At 39.9% G+C, this 18,199-nt stretch overlaps 3 protein-coding genes across 3 annotated transcripts; all 3 read right to left on the bottom strand.

The window, feature by feature from the left end:
* Positions 1–1,450: 1,450 nt before the first annotated feature.
* LOC108595137 lies at positions 1,451–2,440 on the bottom strand. Its single transcript, XM_017980300.1, has 2 exons — positions 1,889–2,440; positions 1,451–1,832 (listed from the first exon to the last, which is right to left on the bottom strand). Exons 1-2 carry the CDS (start codon positions 2,399–2,401, stop codon positions 1,485–1,487), a joined length of 861 nt encoding a protein of 286 aa, XP_017835789.1. The 5' UTR covers positions 2,402–2,440; the 3' UTR covers positions 1,451–1,484.
* An 812-nt stretch (positions 2,441–3,252) lies between these two features.
* On the bottom strand, positions 3,253–3,724 carry LOC108595735. Its single transcript, XM_017981022.2, has one exon. It carries the CDS (start codon positions 3,680–3,682, stop codon positions 3,275–3,277), a length of 408 nt encoding a protein of 135 aa, XP_017836511.1. The 5' UTR covers positions 3,683–3,724; the 3' UTR covers positions 3,253–3,274.
* A 4,973-nt stretch (positions 3,725–8,697) lies between these two features.
* Positions 8,698–17,643, bottom strand: LOC108597672 (CDK5 and ABL1 enzyme substrate 2). Its single transcript, XM_017984345.1, has 8 exons — positions 16,715–17,643; positions 11,114–11,497; positions 10,932–11,058; positions 10,728–10,876; positions 9,802–9,913; positions 9,647–9,739; positions 9,487–9,587; positions 8,698–9,421 (listed from the first exon to the last, which is right to left on the bottom strand). The coding sequence occupies exons 1-8, from the start codon at positions 17,515–17,517 to the stop codon at positions 9,076–9,078; spliced, it is 2,115 nt and encodes a 704-aa protein (XP_017839834.1). The 5' UTR covers positions 17,518–17,643; the 3' UTR covers positions 8,698–9,075.
* Positions 17,644–18,199: the final 556 nt, after the last annotated feature.

Here is an 18,199-nt window from a genome sequence, read left to right as displayed (position 1 = left end):
ATATTTTTTAGGTCTGGAATGCGTTACGCCCTCGAAAGAGCGTGAGAGTTTTTTAGGCACAGTTCTCACGCTGCAATGAATTCATTTTTATTACTTTTTTTATATGACACACATTGCTGAGCGCCGTTTACAAATCGTGACAGTTTTAACTCTTCTGCAGCGCAGGCGTAGGCCTTATTTGTTTTCTTTTTTATGGCTTCTTCTGGCGCCTGTTGCTTCATGCTGTTGGCCGTGTCGGAGTGAAGACGCCACAGGTTGATTTCTTTTGTTTGGCTTGTTGCTTATAAGGCTCAAACAACCACCAGCTTGCTTAGAGGATCTTGGAATTCCTTTACCTTTGTTTGTTGGTTTGGTGGTAGTTTCTTCAATTTACCTTTGCTTACCTTTTGATTGAGCTGTGCTGGCAAATCTGTGCGCCTGTTTGTATTTTTAATTAATTTCATGCTTGGCAGCTATTTTTTGGTTCGTTTTGCATATAATGTAATTGATATAGCTGAGCTGTGGTTTCTAATTGCCAAGGATCCTCTTAACGCAGTTAAAAATGCTGTAAGCTGCTTGTCAATTTTGCTGTTAGCCTAGTGGCTAATGACTAATTGAGCTAAAAATTTCTCACGGCCTTAAAAAACATAATCTCAGCATGTGCTTGAAATGAGATAAAAAAGGCATGTGTTCCCACAAAAAAATGTCGCACGCATACATTTACTTAACGGAAGTGCGTCCTTTTTAAACAATATAAAAAACGGAAGTAATATTAAATCAATTTCCGGCATTTTCCGTTTGCAGCTGTCCTTGCTGCCAGCTGTCACCTGTTGCCAGCATATTTTCTCACGCTGCTGCAACATTTTTCTCAGGCCTTAATCCTTGGTACGTGTGCTGCATAGAAATTTTCCCAGCAACTGCCAGTTATACTGCCTGATTTTACTGATGTCCTGTTCACTTTTACTGCAGCAACGAACGAGTTAAAATTCTTTTCACACGCTGCAGCAACAGGTAGTTGCAACTGCAACCTTTTTCGAACAGCATCACTTTCCTTGCCTGGGAAAATTTCTCAGGCCAGAGTCACGTGTTGGAAAATTTCGTTGAAACTATTGCTAATATTGCTGTGTGCCTAGTGCGTGGATTTTCCACATGCATAGCCGTGCTGGAAAATTCACACGCATGCAACAGCATTTTCCCACAGCTTGCGATCGTTTTCCCAGGCAGGTAGAAAATTGTGTTGCAGCTTCAGCTGAAGATGCGCAATGGGCGCTGCTGTAGCTGCTGCTTGCCTAGTTGCTGCTTGACTGTAGTGACAAATCAAGCGGAAAATTTCACACGGTTCTGAGTGCATTTTTCCAGCTACCTGCTGCAACAAATCTTAAGAATTAATGCTTTTCTTTTTTTGGGACTAACTGGCTAAATACTATGCGCGCCTGCTTATATTCTAGGCTTAATTAGTTCAACATTTGCATGCTGCTTGAATAATTAAAATATATTTTGTTTGCTTAGTAAAGTTTTGGAGCGAAAAGCACTTCCATGCAGCCAATTTGGCTGTTGAGTCCCTGGAATGGATTTCTTATGGTGGAGTTGTTGAAATCCTCGCTGGCAAAGTTCAAAGCCATTTTGTTGCTGCAGCGACTAGAGCAGGAAACGGAAGCGCAGGCCAGGCGATTGGCAATGCAATCATCAATGAGACGCAGGGATGTGCCCAAAGTGCTGCTGGTGCTATAGACGGTATTGAAGGCACATTCCCAGGCAGTTTTAACGCGCGTGTCTGCAGTGCACTCAGCTGCTTGCATATTGGTGTTAAAGCTCTTTTGCATATTCATGGTATAGGTATTGGTTGTATCGATCTGCAAGCAAAAGTGAGGTTAGGATGTACAAAGTAAGGCTAGCTGCTGCTACTTACTGCGCTGATGACACAGTTTGTGTAGTTGACTTGGGATGTGGGATGCTGCTTCTCACAGTTCTTCAGCATAGTCTGCAGATTGTTGTTGTAGTAGCTCTTTAAGCTGTTGTAGTTGCTCGTCGCACTGGAGAGCACATTGTTGATCTGATTTTCTGCAGCTACCTTGCAGCTGGTTAGAGCAGTGCGCACTGTATAGATGGTGGGTATGGTGGCGCTATAGTTTTGCACACACTGCTTGTGCCACTGATCGATCAGCTCCATGGGAGCCAGACGTGCCGAGGTCTCCTCCAGCTTCAGCTGCAGCTGTTCGGTATCCACATTTATGGACTCCAGCTGCTTGGCATAGGTCTTGCGAAAGGCTGCCAGTTCATCCTCCATTTGCTTGAGCCGCGCATCGTACTGGCGCTGACTTTGACGCACATAGTCATCCATGGGTGCAGTCACATTGCTGGCGGCCAGAGCGCCACTTAGCGCGCCCAGCAGCAATAGCAAAGCTGTGTAGTTCTTCATCATCTTGGTGCGTTTCGTTTGCCGACTGTTTGGCTATGGCACATGCTCCTCTTATTATATATATGCTTCCTTATCGGGGCGCCAAGTGCTTCCCCTCTTGAAAGTCGACGAATTCTTTATTTCGTATTATCAGTATTTGCTCAGTAGTGTGCTTTTTGTATTTGTTTTTGACGCGCCCAAGCACTTTTAAGTTAAATTTCGCAGAATGTAATTTAATTTTCATGAACAAAAGTTGCGTCCAGTCAATATTGACTTTATGCTTTCCAATTAGTCGATCTAAGCCCCATGATAAAATATATTGGGCTGCAAAAAAATAAGGCTGGGGCTATAAAGATATTGTTCTAGGAATAACATTGTGTCTAGCAAGTTATCAAAATTGCAATCATAATAAACACTAAAGCTACTTTCAACTAAACATTTTAATCTTATTGCCAAATAGATCTTCAAAATGATAGCAAGCTATTAAAAATGTCTAGCATATATTTCTATTTCTAGCTATTCCATTATATATTATATTTTATTGCTTTTGCTAGATAAATATTTTTTTCTGATACCCATAGCACTACCGTAAACAGAGCTTATTATATTCAAACACATTCAGTGCGCACTTTATAAGGTCACCTTTGGCAACACCCACGTTTGGGCCTTATAAGGCGACCTTGCTCATTTAACTGTACACGTTTTGAGACTGGTTTTCACAATTTCTTTTTTATTAAACATATTTTGTATTAAATATAAACAAATAAATAGATTTTAAGCAGAAACACAATGAGAACATGGAAAATAATGCAAAATAAGTAACCAGAACTATTAGTAGTAGTTTGCTTTTAACTGTTGCACACTAACACTTGCACTCGCCCCTCACTCTCACTCTGACTATTGCGGCACCAGCTTGAAGCGATTGGCCTCGGCGTAGTCGCGAGGATCGGAGTGATTACGCTCGGGCTTGTAGCGCACATCAGTGGGATCGCTGACGAACTCGCCGTTCCAGCTGGTGGGCAATATAGTGGGATTGGTATCGAATTCATAGTAATCCTGATCATCGGAACGATTGCGTTCGGGCTTAATGCGTGTTTCGCCGCTCTTCACAAATGTGCCATCCCAGGCGGTGGGCAGGACAATGGGTTCCGTACTATAGCCATAGAAATTGTTGGTATTGGTGACCATCTGGTTGTGGCGACGTATCTTGGAAACGTTGTTCATGGAGCCCTCGGGATAAACAAATTTACCGTTCCATCCCTCACACTTGATGGGTATATAATCCTGTTTCTTATGCAGCGGCATTTTGTTATTTTGAGCTTTTGTCGTTGTGCTTGCGGCGCGTTTCAAAACTCGATTGACTTATTAAATTGCTGGCTGAATTCTAAAATACGTTCAAAAGTCTGTGAGTCTGTGTGTGTGTGTTGTGTAAGCCTTGGCTATGTAAATTATTGTTTTCGCTTAGCCCAGCTGACGACCCACACGCTATTTAAAACAAGATGACGTCAGGTCTAATAAGCGTCTCAATAGTTATAACAAATACCCTGTAGAGATTTATAATTAGAAAATGTTGATAGACGAAAACAAAATAAGCATTAAATTTAGTATAATACTAAATTTATTAAAATTTTATAACCTTAAGCTTTTAACGTATTAAGTGTATGCAAAATTAAAAACTTCAAACCAGAGTAAAATCAAAATTTTTGGCAAGCATGCTAAGCAATTAATTAACTAAAGCACAAGCTGTAATTTTAATACTTAATTTAAGCTTAGTTTAAAAAGAGTATTTTCTAGTTATTTGTATTATTTGTTTGTCAATTTGTCTTCCGTAAAACGGGTTCATAGCGTCACCGCCTCCACAGCTAAGTGTTATTTTTTTTTTTGCAATCTGTTTGCCAGACAATTTCGCGTCTCTGGCGTTTTGCCATATAAGTTAACAAATTATTAAACACCACAGCACAAGCCGTAACAGCAGCGCCTTCCATTTCCGCTTTTACACCTTAACTCCCCCTCCTGGCTAGATTGAGCTGGTAAACAGAGCTGTCATTTTCATTATGCGCCGTCATCATCATAAGTAAGCGAGTTGATCTTGATTGTCAGCTTTAATGTGATTCATTCGTTTTCAACTGGGCGGCTTTACTGTATTCTAAAACCAAATAAGGCTTTTCTTCATTTGATGCTATTTTCATAGTTGTTTCTAGATTGGCAATTATTTATAGAATTTTGTATTTAGAAGTGAAATGGCAATTAAAAGTGCATTTTAATTATTATTTATCACTAATCTTTAATTTGCCATATATGCTGAGCTTAAGTTAAATCTATGTATTATATATTTTTTATAAGCTGGAAAGTTGAAAGAACGAACTGAAGCTTTAAGGCAACTTCATTTATCAAGAGCAACACCAAAAGTAAAGTTGGCTAGGTCAAGGCCATTACTGAACTTAGAACAATGCGTAACGGACTTAACTGAAAGCTGTTGTATTAACAAGTTCTGCGCTCGCGCTGTTAACTTGTCAGCTGCGTGGGTGTAGCAGCAGTCAGAGACTGCGGATGAAAGAGCAGGAGGAGGTCAGCTCCTGTGCCGCTGCCGCCGCTGCTGCTGCTGCTGCGTTAGAGAAGAAGCTTCGCTGACGTCAGCGCTTCGGTTCGTTCGGCAACAGTTTGAAAACTTTCTCATCGTCATTATTGCTGCTGCTGCTGCTGCTGCTGTTGGTTGTTGTTGTTGCTGTTGCCTGCCCGCCCAAAAGTTGCCTGCCTGACTCTCGCTTTGCCTGGGCCTGTCTGCCTGTTGCCTGTAACGACGGCTGCGCATTTGCTGTGCGCCTAGTCGAAAATCCAACTAATTGCTTATTTTAACCCCTTCAAAGCACACACACACACAGAGACACAGACACACACATGCAAACATACATACAATGGGCCAGGCTTGGCTCGACTTTCGTGTTTATTAATTAACAACACAAAAGCCTCAAACCAACAAAGGCAACATACTATACAGGCGCACATACAGACAGAGACTAAAGCCAAGTATTGTCTCCGGCATTCATTAGTGTTCATTAGTGAAACAAAATGCCCATTTACTTAACTTCAAACCCCACACTGCTAACGAGCAGCAGCAGCTCCAAACTCCACTCTCTTTCTCTCGCTGTCTCTCTCTCTGCCTCGCTCCTTGTCGCTCCCACGCTCTAACTATGTATACTGCTGGCTGCCTGCACTCACTTATCGCCACTCGTGGACTCTCTTTCTCTCTCTCTCTCTCTCTTTCCCGCTCTAGCTATCTCTCTTGCTCGTTAGCAGTCTCTTGGTTGCTGCACTCGTGTTGCCAATTAAAATTCCACTTATGCCAAGTTAACTCACTTGGCTCGTTAATTGTTGTGGCTTTTTAATTGGACCCTTTTCAGTGCTGCTCGAATTGAATTGAATGGAATTGGAACTGCAGAAACTGCTGCTGCTGCTCTATACATGTTTGCATGTGTGTGTGTGCGTGTGTGTGTGTGTGTGTGCGTGTGTGTGTGTGTGTGAGGCGCCAGCCACTACTGTGAGTTTGTTGCAAATACCATTTAAAAGCAGCTATCACCAATACCCACTTGCTATTATAGCAATGGCCCATTAATTGCACACTGTGCAACTTTGAATTGTAATATGCAGAGTTGCTATGTGCAAAATTTTAGTTATTAATAATGCAAATAGTGTATTCCATTTATAAACTTTTATTATATTTAACTACATTTTATGCTTTATTTGTAACTAACCACTAACTAACTACCAAAGTGAAAGAAAGTAATTAAAAATAACTAAAATGAACAAGATGCACTATAAAATACCCTATTGTTAAATGATATTTATCAGAAAATAATAATAAAAATATTTTTCATATTTAAAACTTGTTTTTTTTGACTTTCTAACAAAAAAAAAAGTTCTTATCTTATAATAAGATTGAAAATTGATTTACTTAAAAACAATACAAAAAAACTTTCTTTTATAATTATTATTTTAACTTACAATCGCTGCTTTCAACATAAAAAGTAACTCATTTAAAAATAATAAGTACTTATTACATGCCACCATTTCTAGTTTATTTTGTAGGGTATTAAAACACACACACACACACACACACACACACCAATAAAATCCCCTAATTAAAATGCATTTTCATTTGGGACGTCAGTGTTGCTGTCGCTGCTCCAGCTACAGCGCGCTCGCTCACTCTCTCACTCTCTTGGCGTCTCTCTGGCCACAATGCTGAGCATTTAATGAGTTTGCTGTGGCGTGGGGGAGGTTGGGCTGGCTCTCATTATTCATTAGCCTAACAAGCCAGCTGCCTGAGAGAGTCAGGCCACTGTGCGTTACAGTCACATGAACCGTTATGCCATTGTATGTGTATGGGTATGTGTGTATTCGCGTAAGACCACGCTCATTCGTATGTGTCTGTGTGTGTGTGAATAGCTGCGGGCATATTTAATTACAAAAGCTGCTAATTAGGAAACGTAACACACCCACGTTGGTTAATTTGTTTGCAAACCAATTAACTCGGCGCATAGTATCAGGCGCACAGAAAACCACAGACAGCAGGCAGGCAAGCAGTCGGCAGCACCAGCAGCAGCAGCAGCAGCAGTCGGCAGCAGCAGTCGCCAGCAGCAGCGACAGCGGCAGCAGCAGCGAAAGCAAGAAAGAAACGCGTTAGTGGCGCAGCGGGGGCGATGGTAGGTAGGCAGCGACGCAACTGAAAATGCAGACAGAACTTTCCAATCAGCGTTGAGCGCTTGGCCCAAGCAGCAGCAGCAGCAGCAGCGGCGGCGGTTAACTAGTCAGCCACTGACTAAAACTGTTAACGAACAACAAAAGCAAAAGCCGAAAAATAATAAGATAAGGCAATACACAAACACACACGCACCCATGTGGGGTAGTTGTGTAGTGCAAATGTTTGTGGGGGAAGCAGCAAAAGTGCGCAACATAATGAATGAAATGAAAACGAAATTTTAATGATTAAGTTTTGTGTGTGTGTGTGCGGGTGTGTGTGACGGATCTGCTAGTGTATGTGTGAGCGCTGGTCGAAGTTATCAACGTCACTGCACACAGAGCGTCGTGCGTGCTAATGAGTAATAAGCAAAAACATAGACAAGGCGGACAGACGCACATGCCAGGGAAGCAGCGCCAAAGAGCGTGGAACAGCCACAATCTAAGAAACAGAGAGAGAGAGAGAGAGAGAGAGAGCAGAAGAGAGTTGTGGCGAGAGAATGCAAGAGGGTTGGGTCTGTGCTTTTAGCTTTAATTAGTTTCGAGCGCTTTTCATTATGCAGCCGTAATTAAATATTTGAAACAGAATAACAAATGTATAACATTGTGTGTGTGCTCCAACTAAATTGCTCTACATGTGCAGCGATTCACAGTTATAATACAAAAATAAACAATCGGTTTATTTCAACTTGCAGTTGCTGCTGATAAGAAATATAATACGCCCCTTTTAGCTATCAACACAACCTTCGGACCACGTGTCTGCCTGTCTGCCCAGCTGGCACTGGGACTCATACAATGCGCTTTATCAGCAAAAACAGGCAGCGTTACGCCACTAAGCAGTGCAGATACCCCTGCAAATAATTAACTTTTAAATTTTTGCAAAAAACTTTTAATTATAAAATGTTAAGTTATACAAATATTAAATGTTAGTGCTAATAATTTACGTTTAATTTTTTTTAAACACATTGCATGCCTAAACTCAAATGCCGCTTTGCAAAAGGTATCGCAGGTGAGTTAAATGCCAGCCAGCAACAAAAACAATAACAAAGCAGTGCATACTCGCATGTGCCTGCTTCAGCTCTAATGTGTGTGTGTGTGTGTCTGTTTTTTTGGGTTATAGTGGCCCGCATTTGATTGTGGACCCAGTCAGAACTCTTTGTTTATTTGGATTTTTTTTCATACACACATTTTGTTGTTGTTGTGCGCTTTAGGTTAACCACTTGTTGCTGGCTGCTGAGCGCCTGTTGCGCTGACAAATAATCGATCGACAAATAATTTATTGATTTTTGATTGATGAGCATTCAAATTGAATCGATTGAACTGGCAATCAAACGGATTAGTTAGCTTTGTTAATGCGGCTAACAGCAATTGGTAGACGCGGAGCTGAGCAGTGAAGAGCGTGGCCAGTGTGGCTACAACATTTACATATTGTCACGTTGCATGAGCAACAACAAACCTATGCTGGGATATTGATAAGCATAGCACGTAACTAAATATTACACAGTTATGTTAATGGAAATTTTGAGTAATTTATTTATATACTTGCATATTTTTATATTTATAACAAAAACACATAAAAGTTTATATAGTTCTGATAAAAACACAAACACTTAAAGCTAATCTATATATGTATGTGTGGAAAGTTTTCATTGTTTAGGGTGCTACTATATAGTTGTGGGAATAACCCTATTAAGTACTTTTATAATTTTAGCTCACTTGCTTTACAAAACTTGATTTCTTGTCAAAAACTTAAGCGCTAACCCAATATCCCGTAAAGTATGCAACTTAAGTACAATTGCAGCTCAAAGTCAGCCTCAGCGTATGCTTCACTCCTCTCGTCGTTATCTACGGCTGACTTTGCGCCGCAAGTGTTGACGCGTGGTAGCCGCTGCTAGAGCCACCGCCGCCTGCGCTGCCGCTGCCAAGCGTCGCTCAGCATCCGCACAGCGCGTTGGCCAATTCTAGGATTCGTATAGCAACCGCTGATAATGCGGCAGCACCTCATGCATGGGCACATGCAGACTGAACTCCAGGGCCACCAGTACAGCAAACTCGGACGAGATGAGCTCCTTGCGATTCAAGCGAAACACGCTCTCCGTCTTCTCGATCAAGCTCTTCAGTGCATCGCCCTTGACATCGTTCATTTTGGCACTGAGCAGCAAGCAAGCGCCGGCGCACAGCTTACGATTGGGTTTATTTATCAAATTGGCCAAAATCAGCTTCTCGAAGTAGACATAAGCCTGCGAGATGGTTACCAGATCAATGCGCGAGTCCAGCTTGTTAATGCGACGCATTTCACGCTTGATGCTGTTGAAAGAAATAGCAAAATATAAGTAAGATTTTACAAATAGTAAAGAGCATAAGCTAAATACCTTCTTAGCTTGCTCAAGGTAAGCTGTATGCTTGGAAACTTCTCACGGAACTTGTCATTGAGCTCCTTCTTCAGATCCGATGGACGCACATAGTCAATGACCTGCAAGCAATTAAAGTTAGCGCATGCTTAAAAGATATTTAGAGCTGCTGCCGTCTTACCGAAGTCATATATGACGTAAAAGTCAATAGAGTACGATGTTTGCCAGCTATAAGCTCAGGATCATCCAGAATACTTGCCGAATACTGTTGGTACTGCAAAGCAGAAAAATAATAGGTTTAGCTTATAAATCGACTAAAGCATAAAGAGCACTCACCGATTGACGCGTTGTATCTGCACCCAAAATAATGCTCTCCATATCCACATCAAGCTTCAGCTCTGGCGTCGGACTCGCTGCATTATTGCGATTGTTATCGTATGTAAAGCACCTGTGAAAACAACGAGTAATTAGTCAAAATGCAACGAGTTAGCAGGTGAGAGAGCAAGTGAAGTTAAACAAGGCGTGACAAAGTTAGTGAAAGCTACTAGTTGCAAGTATTTGAATGTGTGCAAATGTGAAGTGTGAATTTTGTTAGTGGTTTCATATTCTGTTTTTCTGGAACTACATTAAAGCTTTGTAAACAGCGCAGCCAAAACGCTCAGCTCAGCTCAGCTTAGTTCGTTAATCTCTAGCTGAGCGCAATGGCATACGCTGATTCGTTTTATTAGCTGCTTTAAAACATTTACCATTTGCCTTGGCGTTTGGTTATGATTTTTGTGCTGAAACGAAGTAGTGCAAAGCGTTATGATTAGCAAAAGTTAAATGGTAAGGGAAGATAAAAAAAATACAACAAATGCATCCATAATTAATTCTGTGTACGTTGCTGTTCGGCGTAGTTCTAGACTTGATTATATAAATGTTCAAAAATTGTTGTCGCAGCAAATACTTTGTATTATGTAATATTAATAATCATACGAGCCCAGTTTATAATGCTTAGCTATGGATTTATGTGGGTAAAGCTCATATGACAATTATGGGTCAACAAATTGTTGTTAAATATACGTAAATTGAACAATTTGTTGTAATAGTTAACAATTAATATTAGTATATAAAAAACATGTTGATCTTGATGGGTTTTCTTTTTAGAATGCATAGTGTACGTTTGCATGAGCTGTATACAATATGAATGAAGTGTCTGATGTGAGGATACATATGTCTGATTATATGGTACATATATGTGAATGCTGCTTACGGACACCAACCTCGCTATGCCGTGATTTCTAAGCGCTGCTGTGCTTGTTATCTCCATTTGGTTCTCAAAGATTGAGGCATTCGTGGAAGCATTGCCATGCTTCTTGCGCTCCTTTTCATACTGACGCGATGGAATCAACAGATGACCATAAGAAATGTCCTAAAAGATACAAGCATATAGTAGCTGATCGAAAAGTATAGCCATATATAGTTACCTGACCACTTTCGGCCTTTTGTATACCCAGCAAATCAAATGGATCGAAAGGCGCATCATTTATGGAGCTCAACGGGCGTGAAGTTGATGGATTGCGACGTCGTCTATCCTCCTTACGGAACTCAGTGCTATAAAGTACAAATTTTATAACAATTGTCTTTGCTATTCCATCTGCTTACTCACCGTCCATTCTTGTTCTTGCAGTACGGCAGCGCCGAGAATATGAAAAATGGCACCTTGCGTGAAACCAACACCATGCGCTCCTCTCGCTGGCCCAGACCGGGTACCACGCCACGTCGTCCATCGGTAATGTGCACCGACTTGCCCAGACTACTGCGAAAACTGCCCGAGAAATTGCCAACTGGTACCAGACTCTCCGTACTGCTGTCGTCCGTTATGTGACTGGCACTCGATCCGCTGCGTATGTTGTAATTACGCTTAAGTCCACCTGCTCCAATAATGTTGCTAGCCGCCGCCGCTGCTGCACCTCGCATGCCTGGAGCGGTATTTAAACGCGCTCGCCGCTCAGGTTGCAAATTCAAATCACTCGCGCCGTTGCTAAAGGTGCTGTAAGCAAGAAAGAAAATAAAAAATTAAATAAATTTTATAGATTTAATTTTATATATTTTCTTATTACGTATTTATTACATAACTGAATACTTCTGGTCTAGACTAACAAGTAGTTTAAAATTTCTTTTAATTGTAATTTGATATTGTTCAAAGACCACTGCACTGCTTTTACCTAACTCAATCGCTCTCCTACTCTTCCTCTCTCTTTTTCTAGCTATCGAACTATTTCGGTCTTTAGGCAGACACACCCCAAAAACATGTTGATCGACAAATTTCACAGGCGCGCAGCAAAATGCACTTGAATCTAAGCAAACATAGATTTCTTGTCAGCGATCATAAACAACCAATGTAAACGTCTTGCATGTTTTCTTATCGAGTCAGTGCCCTCGTAGGCATACATAGTCCCATAGGCATTTTAAGTACCTTATTGCTGCTCAGTAAATTTCGGTGGAAATCGAAACACAATAGACTGCATTGCTGCAAGCGCTGTGTCTGATTGCTGCGCGCCTGCTCGCTTACCTTGAGATAATTGGTCTAGGTCGAGGTTGTGGAGCACTCGAATAAAAATTAACATAAATACAGATCAACAAATTAACAAAAATCGGCTGGAGACGAAGACCACCAGCGCCTGAGGTGTGAAGCAGGCTCCACATTAAATGCATATGATGAAGTGGCGACCGTAAGCTGTCATAACCCGTTAATTAGTTGGAGTATTCTAGCAGGCGCGCAGCATTAACAGAGCGCAGCAAACGCTGATGGGTTGGCCCCCACCAAACACCAAAAATTCCATTTACATGCACACACACACACACACACAGACGTAAATATAAAACATGTGTTTGTAAAAGAGACGAAGACGACACACAGAAGCCTACAAAAGGGCACTTTGCAGCTCTCTCTAACTCATTGACTCTCTTTCTAATGAGTAAGCAAGCGCATTAGTATATATGTGTGTGTGTGTGTGTGTAAACGTCTCTGTTTGTTTGCTGATAAGAGTGTGAGGGCGCCCAAAAAACAGATTATGAAATAAGCAGGCAAGAGAAAGAGAGGAAGAGACGTAGCGAGCGATAGAGCAGAATGCAGCGTGTCTTTTGTTAGTGCAGGTGTTGGACCTTGGTTTATTTTTGTTGCTTTTGATAAATATTTCGTTTTTTTATGTGTGTGCGTGTGTGTGTTTATGCTTTGATCGTTTATCTATGTTTTGCTGAGCGCCTATGCGCCAAACAAACAATATTTAAATTTTAATCAATCATTTGAACAAGCAAGTTAAAGTTGCAATTAAAAAAAAATATCTTGCCAGCAGCTTAGTATTAAACAAATATTGTTGTTCAAAATAAACAAGTAAACATGCACTATTTGCCAATAATAATCAAAAACTGCGAAAAATAAATACATTAATAAGTGGGACGTGAGCTCATTTTGCATCACGTGCCAAATATAAAAAAATACCAAAGGCAAATTCAACTTTTGGACTTTTAATGCATACAGATGTTTATATACATATAATAATATATACTATGTCTAACAACAATAGTCACAATTAAAGATTGACGCTAATTAAAGATAAACACGTTTGCTAAACAGTATTAACCGAAACTCTCTAATAAAATGTATAGAAGATACAAAAAATTGAGTTTGTAAATAATTATTCAATAAATTACAAATGCTAAAAGCTCGATGATGTCAACTTGTCTGAGTATATTTTATAACTGTAATTAAGTACAGACCTTGCAAGTCATTAAATTAAACAAACAAACTAACATTAAATGTAATTCTAATGAAAATATAAACGATAAGCATTTGTTTGAAGAAGTGCAATATAAACTGCGCCATAAACTAACCATGGGTAAAGCAAATATTTATAGCAAAAAACTTTTGCAATTCACTGTCTGTCAGTCAGTCAGTCTGTCAGTTCATCAGTCAGTTTGTTGAGCAACAAAGCAAAGCAAAGCAAAACAAAACAAAAGCGAGCTGCCTTCTTATCAAGTACACTCGTTTACAGTAGGCCTATAAAGTAAACACACACACACACACACACATATATATATATATATGTATATCTAAATTTATATGTATGCGTATGCATATGACAAATCAGTCTTGGGTTTTGTATTTGTATTTGTAGCGCGTTATCAGCGTGTCGCCTTTTCTGCTTGTACGCTATATTTTTGTTATTTTGTTGCTTGCTTTATTTTTGAAGTGTTTGGCCAAGCGGCCAAAAGAGGTTCGAGCCGGTTCGAGCTAGTTTATTTGTTTGTGCATTTTGCTGCCTTTGTTTCGTTGTTTTTATATATTTACAGCTTTATATGTTATATGCCAGTTATGATGACCAATGCGAAGAGTAAACAAAAGCTCAAAATACAAATAGTAGCATTAGATAAATTACAATTTATAGTTTATTTTGTTCAGTGCATTTCAGTTGCACCAATGACACACATTTAACTGTCAACCCTTGAGCGAAATGAATGCCCATTGCAGCCCTTAATATTTGATACGACCTTGATAAAATATGAAATATAGTAAACAACAGCAGCTGTGCCAGGATTAACTCCACCAAACAAGAAAAGCGCATAAAAATAAAAACAAACTTCAAACCTAAACTGGTTCTTATTGCGTTGCATAAAACTTCGACTCAAGGTTACCCAGTTAAGAGCGGTTCTGGACCTTGATGATGGTGGCGGCGGCAATGCCAATGTCAGGGCTGTGCCCAAACGCTATCTAGCTAACCTTCCTGCCCTGGCTTGCTGCTGTGGAGCTTTTGCTCTGAAGCTTGCGTGTGCCTTTTTGTCCTTGAAACTCAACACCGTGTGCGGCGAGTAAAAGAGAAAGAGCGAGAGTGTGCGAGCAAGATATGCATTTGATTCATTTGACACGCTCAGCACGCATGACGCCATCGCCAGCGAGAGGGAGAGGCAGAAGCAGCTCGGAAAAGGGCCTGGTGAACCTTTTATAAATATCTATAATTAAGCAAAATGCTTACTTATCACATCTTTGAGCATTTGCTGTGCTGGCAGCAGAGCTTAAATTTCAAAACAACTCCAAAACACGAAGTCAGGAAATAAAGCAAGAATGAAAACAATAACAAGAATTTAATGCTACAAGTTGTTTTTGTTATGAGTTTGGGCTTTTGCGTCGTAAGTTTTTCTGCAAACTTTAACAGTTTTTTTTTGCACACTGTAGAAAGCTACATCAACTATGAAATGAAGTGTGCAACAAAAGCAAGTAAAATAAATTTATAATCGATCGAGATTAGCAGATTTACTTTATTTGATTGATTGAACATTAAGTGATAAATATATTTTGATCAGCTGTTATGTTGTAAACTAATTGTTATCGATAGTATCGATATGTGTAAGACAGAGTATTTAAAGTATAAGTAAACTTAGCTTTTTGCCATTTTTTCCCACAACAAATATGCATACGAATACGTATCTAATTTTGTTTATGTTCTTGCCTCGTAGTAAAGCCGTCAATGAATTTAGATATGACTTTGTTTTGAACTTGCTGGCATTTTGCGAAGTAATTGAATCAGTGTGGGTTCTCCCCAACTTGTAATATTTGTAGCACAAGTGTAAGAATTCGCAGATAATTATATTTTGCAATATCTAGACATTGACATCGTTTATCTTTAATTTGCTGTACTTTTTATAAATTTATAGCGTTATTTGTCTTGTTTGCACGTTTTCAATTCGGCTTTAGTCAAGTGGTTTAGCCAGATAACTGAAGAAAGACCTTGTGCGTCACTAGCTAATCAGTTGACATTTAAGTATATATGAGCTAGTAGATGCTTTATAGCCAATTTGATAATAAGTCTTACAATTAAAGCAGTAATTAAGAAACAACAATCGTTATACTATAATTAGATATAGAATGACTGCTGCAGTGAAATGCCAACTGGCAAAGGTCCAGATCGAACATAGATTTCTTTTAGATTGTATATAATAAAAGAAAAAGTCTTAATGAAAAACACAGCAGCGCAGCTTGAAAGAATTACACATGCAGATATTTTTAATTGCTTATTATGCATAGCCAGAACAATTGCAAATAGTTGCGTTGACAAGAGCGCACTAGAGCGCGAATAGCTAACAAGGTCAGCTAGTTGTTGCAACGGCAACTGCAGTTATAGCCTAGACGAGTTCAACGAAACTTTTGCTTAAGGTTATGCGACATTCTCGAGTGCGGCGCCAAGGGAAAACTTGGGGTTCAATGCAGTTCATTCGCATATGATAAACAATTTCTTTGTCTGCATGCAATAATGTAAATAAAACTTTGATTTTGCCAAGACTTTACAACTATAAATAATAGCTTACTGTTTAATTTAGCGTAGTCTATATAACTGTCAAACAATTGCGTGCGCATCGGCTCTGACAAATTTAATAACTGTAATGATATACGACTCTAGGTGACAACAAAGAGACAGCCCTTTTAACAATAGCGCCTACAAATTAAGTCGACACTAATATCACACGCAAACTAATAGTACAACAATTGTCATTAAACAATTTGCTTGATTCGCTCAGTCAACAATTGTACGCGCTTTGATTAGCTTTAATTGAATCCGCGGCGCACGTCGCCAATTGAGCCAATTGGACAGTGCCAGCGCCAGCGCCACCGCTATATCTTCTACATATATCTGAGCTGAGCTATATATAGGCGTTAACAAAAAACAACAGACAATGCAAACAAAAGTATGGCGAATCGTCACCTTACCAATTAACAAAGTCTGGGGGTGAAATTGCTTTCAGTTATAACGAATTTTAGTTGCGCTACATTAAATTTGTTGTTTTGCTAGTCGATTTAATGGATTTTATTTTGTTTCTTTTTTGACTCAGCTGCTATGGCAAATCAAATTGTATTGTATATTGTATAAACATTGTTTGCTTCAAGGTTTTCAATAAATTTTAGAACAAGTCGACAGATTTTAGACAGTTTCAAAAATAGCGCATAAATGCTCATTAGCTTGAATTCAGTTCTATAGGCCAATTAGTCAATTAAATATTAGGTGTTAATTAACAGCAATTAATTGACAGTTTGCCTAGTGTAAATATATGAAACAAATTTAACACACGTGTATTCAAAACAGTCGAAATTCACAAATAGCTAATTAAAATGCAAGTTATTAATTAATTACTACCTTATTATCTTTGATAACTAATTCATTTTGAAGCTTGGTCTTTTTTTTTTACTTATTTATTAAACTATTGAGCCACTTACCGTTCCCTCAGTGGCAACAGCTTGCTGGCAATTCCAGATGCGCCTGCCACACCGTTGCCGGCACCCAAGTTGGATACCTTGAGCGGTATCTTGACGCTGTCCGAGTCGCTGCCGCTTTCTGCGCCCGAACCAGCCGCTGGACCAGTTGCCTGGCTTGGCAATTGGGTGTTGGGCTGGCGGCCCGAGGAATTGGGCCGCTTTATATTGCGTCTTTCAGCCGATACAATGGGCTGCTGCCTGCTGCTGCCGTTCATCAGGTGTTGACCCATATTTTCAATTTCACTAAAACCATCACCATCGCTGGCACCGCCCACTCCAGCGGCTGCGCAGTCGTCCAGGCCGCAGATGCCGCCATCGTTGGTTGTGGCACACAGATGGACATCAGCGCTGCATAGAAGCAAAGCGGCAAAGCCATTCGGTATTTGTTGTTGCTGCTGCTGCTGTTGTTGATGTTGCTGCTGCTGCTGCTGTTGTTGGGGCTTATGCTGTTGCTTATGTTGCGCTTGCTGATTGCGACGCTGCTGATGATGCCTCTGATAATGCTGATGATAACCACCGCCGGTGCCGAGTCCCAACGCAGGCGTTGCGTTGTCCTTGCTGTCCCTGCCACAGCTACTGCTGCTGCTGTTGTTGTTGTTGTTATTGATAAAATGTTGCTTCTGCTGCTGCGGTGTGCAGATGCTGCTGCCAAATGTTGCGCCAAATTTGGTGTCCCGGTGTGTGCCATCTAATGAGATATTCGATAGAAACGAGATCGCAGCCAATCTGCGCCTGTGTCTCGTCTTGTTTAGCGAACTTGCCATTAATCACTTAACCCCGTTAACAACGATAACAAATGCAATCGTACGACGACTGTGAGAGAGAGAGAGAGAGAGAGCGGCGAGAGAGTCACACACAAAAAAATGCACGCTGCGCTCCTTTACGTTACTTTTTTTTTTTTTAACTTTGCAATGGAATGTGCAATAAAAATTTTATACACACTCACTCAACAGCACAAAAATTTGTTTATAGACAAACTTTGTTTTATGCAAATTGTTTAGCGTGTCTTGTTTGTTTGTTAACAATTAAACTGTTTAGTCTCTAAATTCGAAGACGAATTCAAACTCATTTTACTAACACGCAACATATTGGCATCAAAAACAATTAACACTTATTTTCCAAATATTTTATATGAATTTAATATTTGTTTAAATTAAATTATTGTGTCTCGATTGAAGGCGTTGCACGTAGTTGACTGCAAGTAGAAAAATCAAAATCATTTAATCAATAAAAGGTTGTTTAAATGCTCGAAAGCTACATTTTTGCCATGACAAAAGCTTTTTGTCAACCCCTCACCCACACAGCCATACATATATATAAATATGAACACACACACACACACAGATACAGATTTATACAATAGCTCTTGCTGCTCAAATTGAAAGTTAGACTATTTTTGGTACAATTTATGCACAAATGTAACTTTTGTTTTAAAATTCATGTTTA

Source organism: Drosophila busckii, chromosome 2R (assembly GCF_011750605.1).
Source record: "Drosophila busckii strain San Diego stock center, stock number 13000-0081.31 chromosome 2R, ASM1175060v1, whole genome shotgun sequence".
NCBI classification, from domain to species: Eukaryota; Metazoa; Arthropoda; class Insecta; order Diptera; family Drosophilidae; genus Drosophila; species Drosophila busckii.
The sequence above is the reverse complement of the archived record's forward strand: the minus strand, read 5'-3'. Positions and strand labels throughout refer to the sequence as shown.

Excerpts from the sequence above, each read along its gene's own strand:
- LOC108595137 (XM_017980300.1), bottom strand. The coding sequence starts at position 2,401 with ATGATGAAGAACTACACAGCTTTGCTATTGCTGCTGGGCGCGCTAAGT. Across the intron at positions 1,833-1,888 it reads CAAACTGTGTCATCAGCGCA|ATCGATACAACCAATACCTA; the intron begins GTAAGTAGCAGC and ends TTTTGCTTGCAG.
- LOC108595735 (XM_017981022.2), bottom strand. The coding sequence starts at position 3,682 with ATGCCGCTGCATAAGAAACAGGATTATATACCCATCAAGTGTGAGGGA.
- LOC108597672 (XM_017984345.1), bottom strand. The coding sequence starts at position 17,517 with ATGGCAAGTTCGCTAAACAAGACGAGACACAGGCGCAGATTGGCTGCG. Across the intron at positions 9,740-9,801 it reads CAGATACAACGCGTCAATCG|TACCAACAGTATTCGGCAAG; the intron begins GTGAGTGCTCTT and ends TCTGCTTTGCAG. Across the intron at positions 9,588-9,646 it reads TTACGTCATATATGACTTCG|GTCATTGACTATGTGCGTCC; the intron begins GTAAGACGGCAG and ends AATTGCTTGCAG.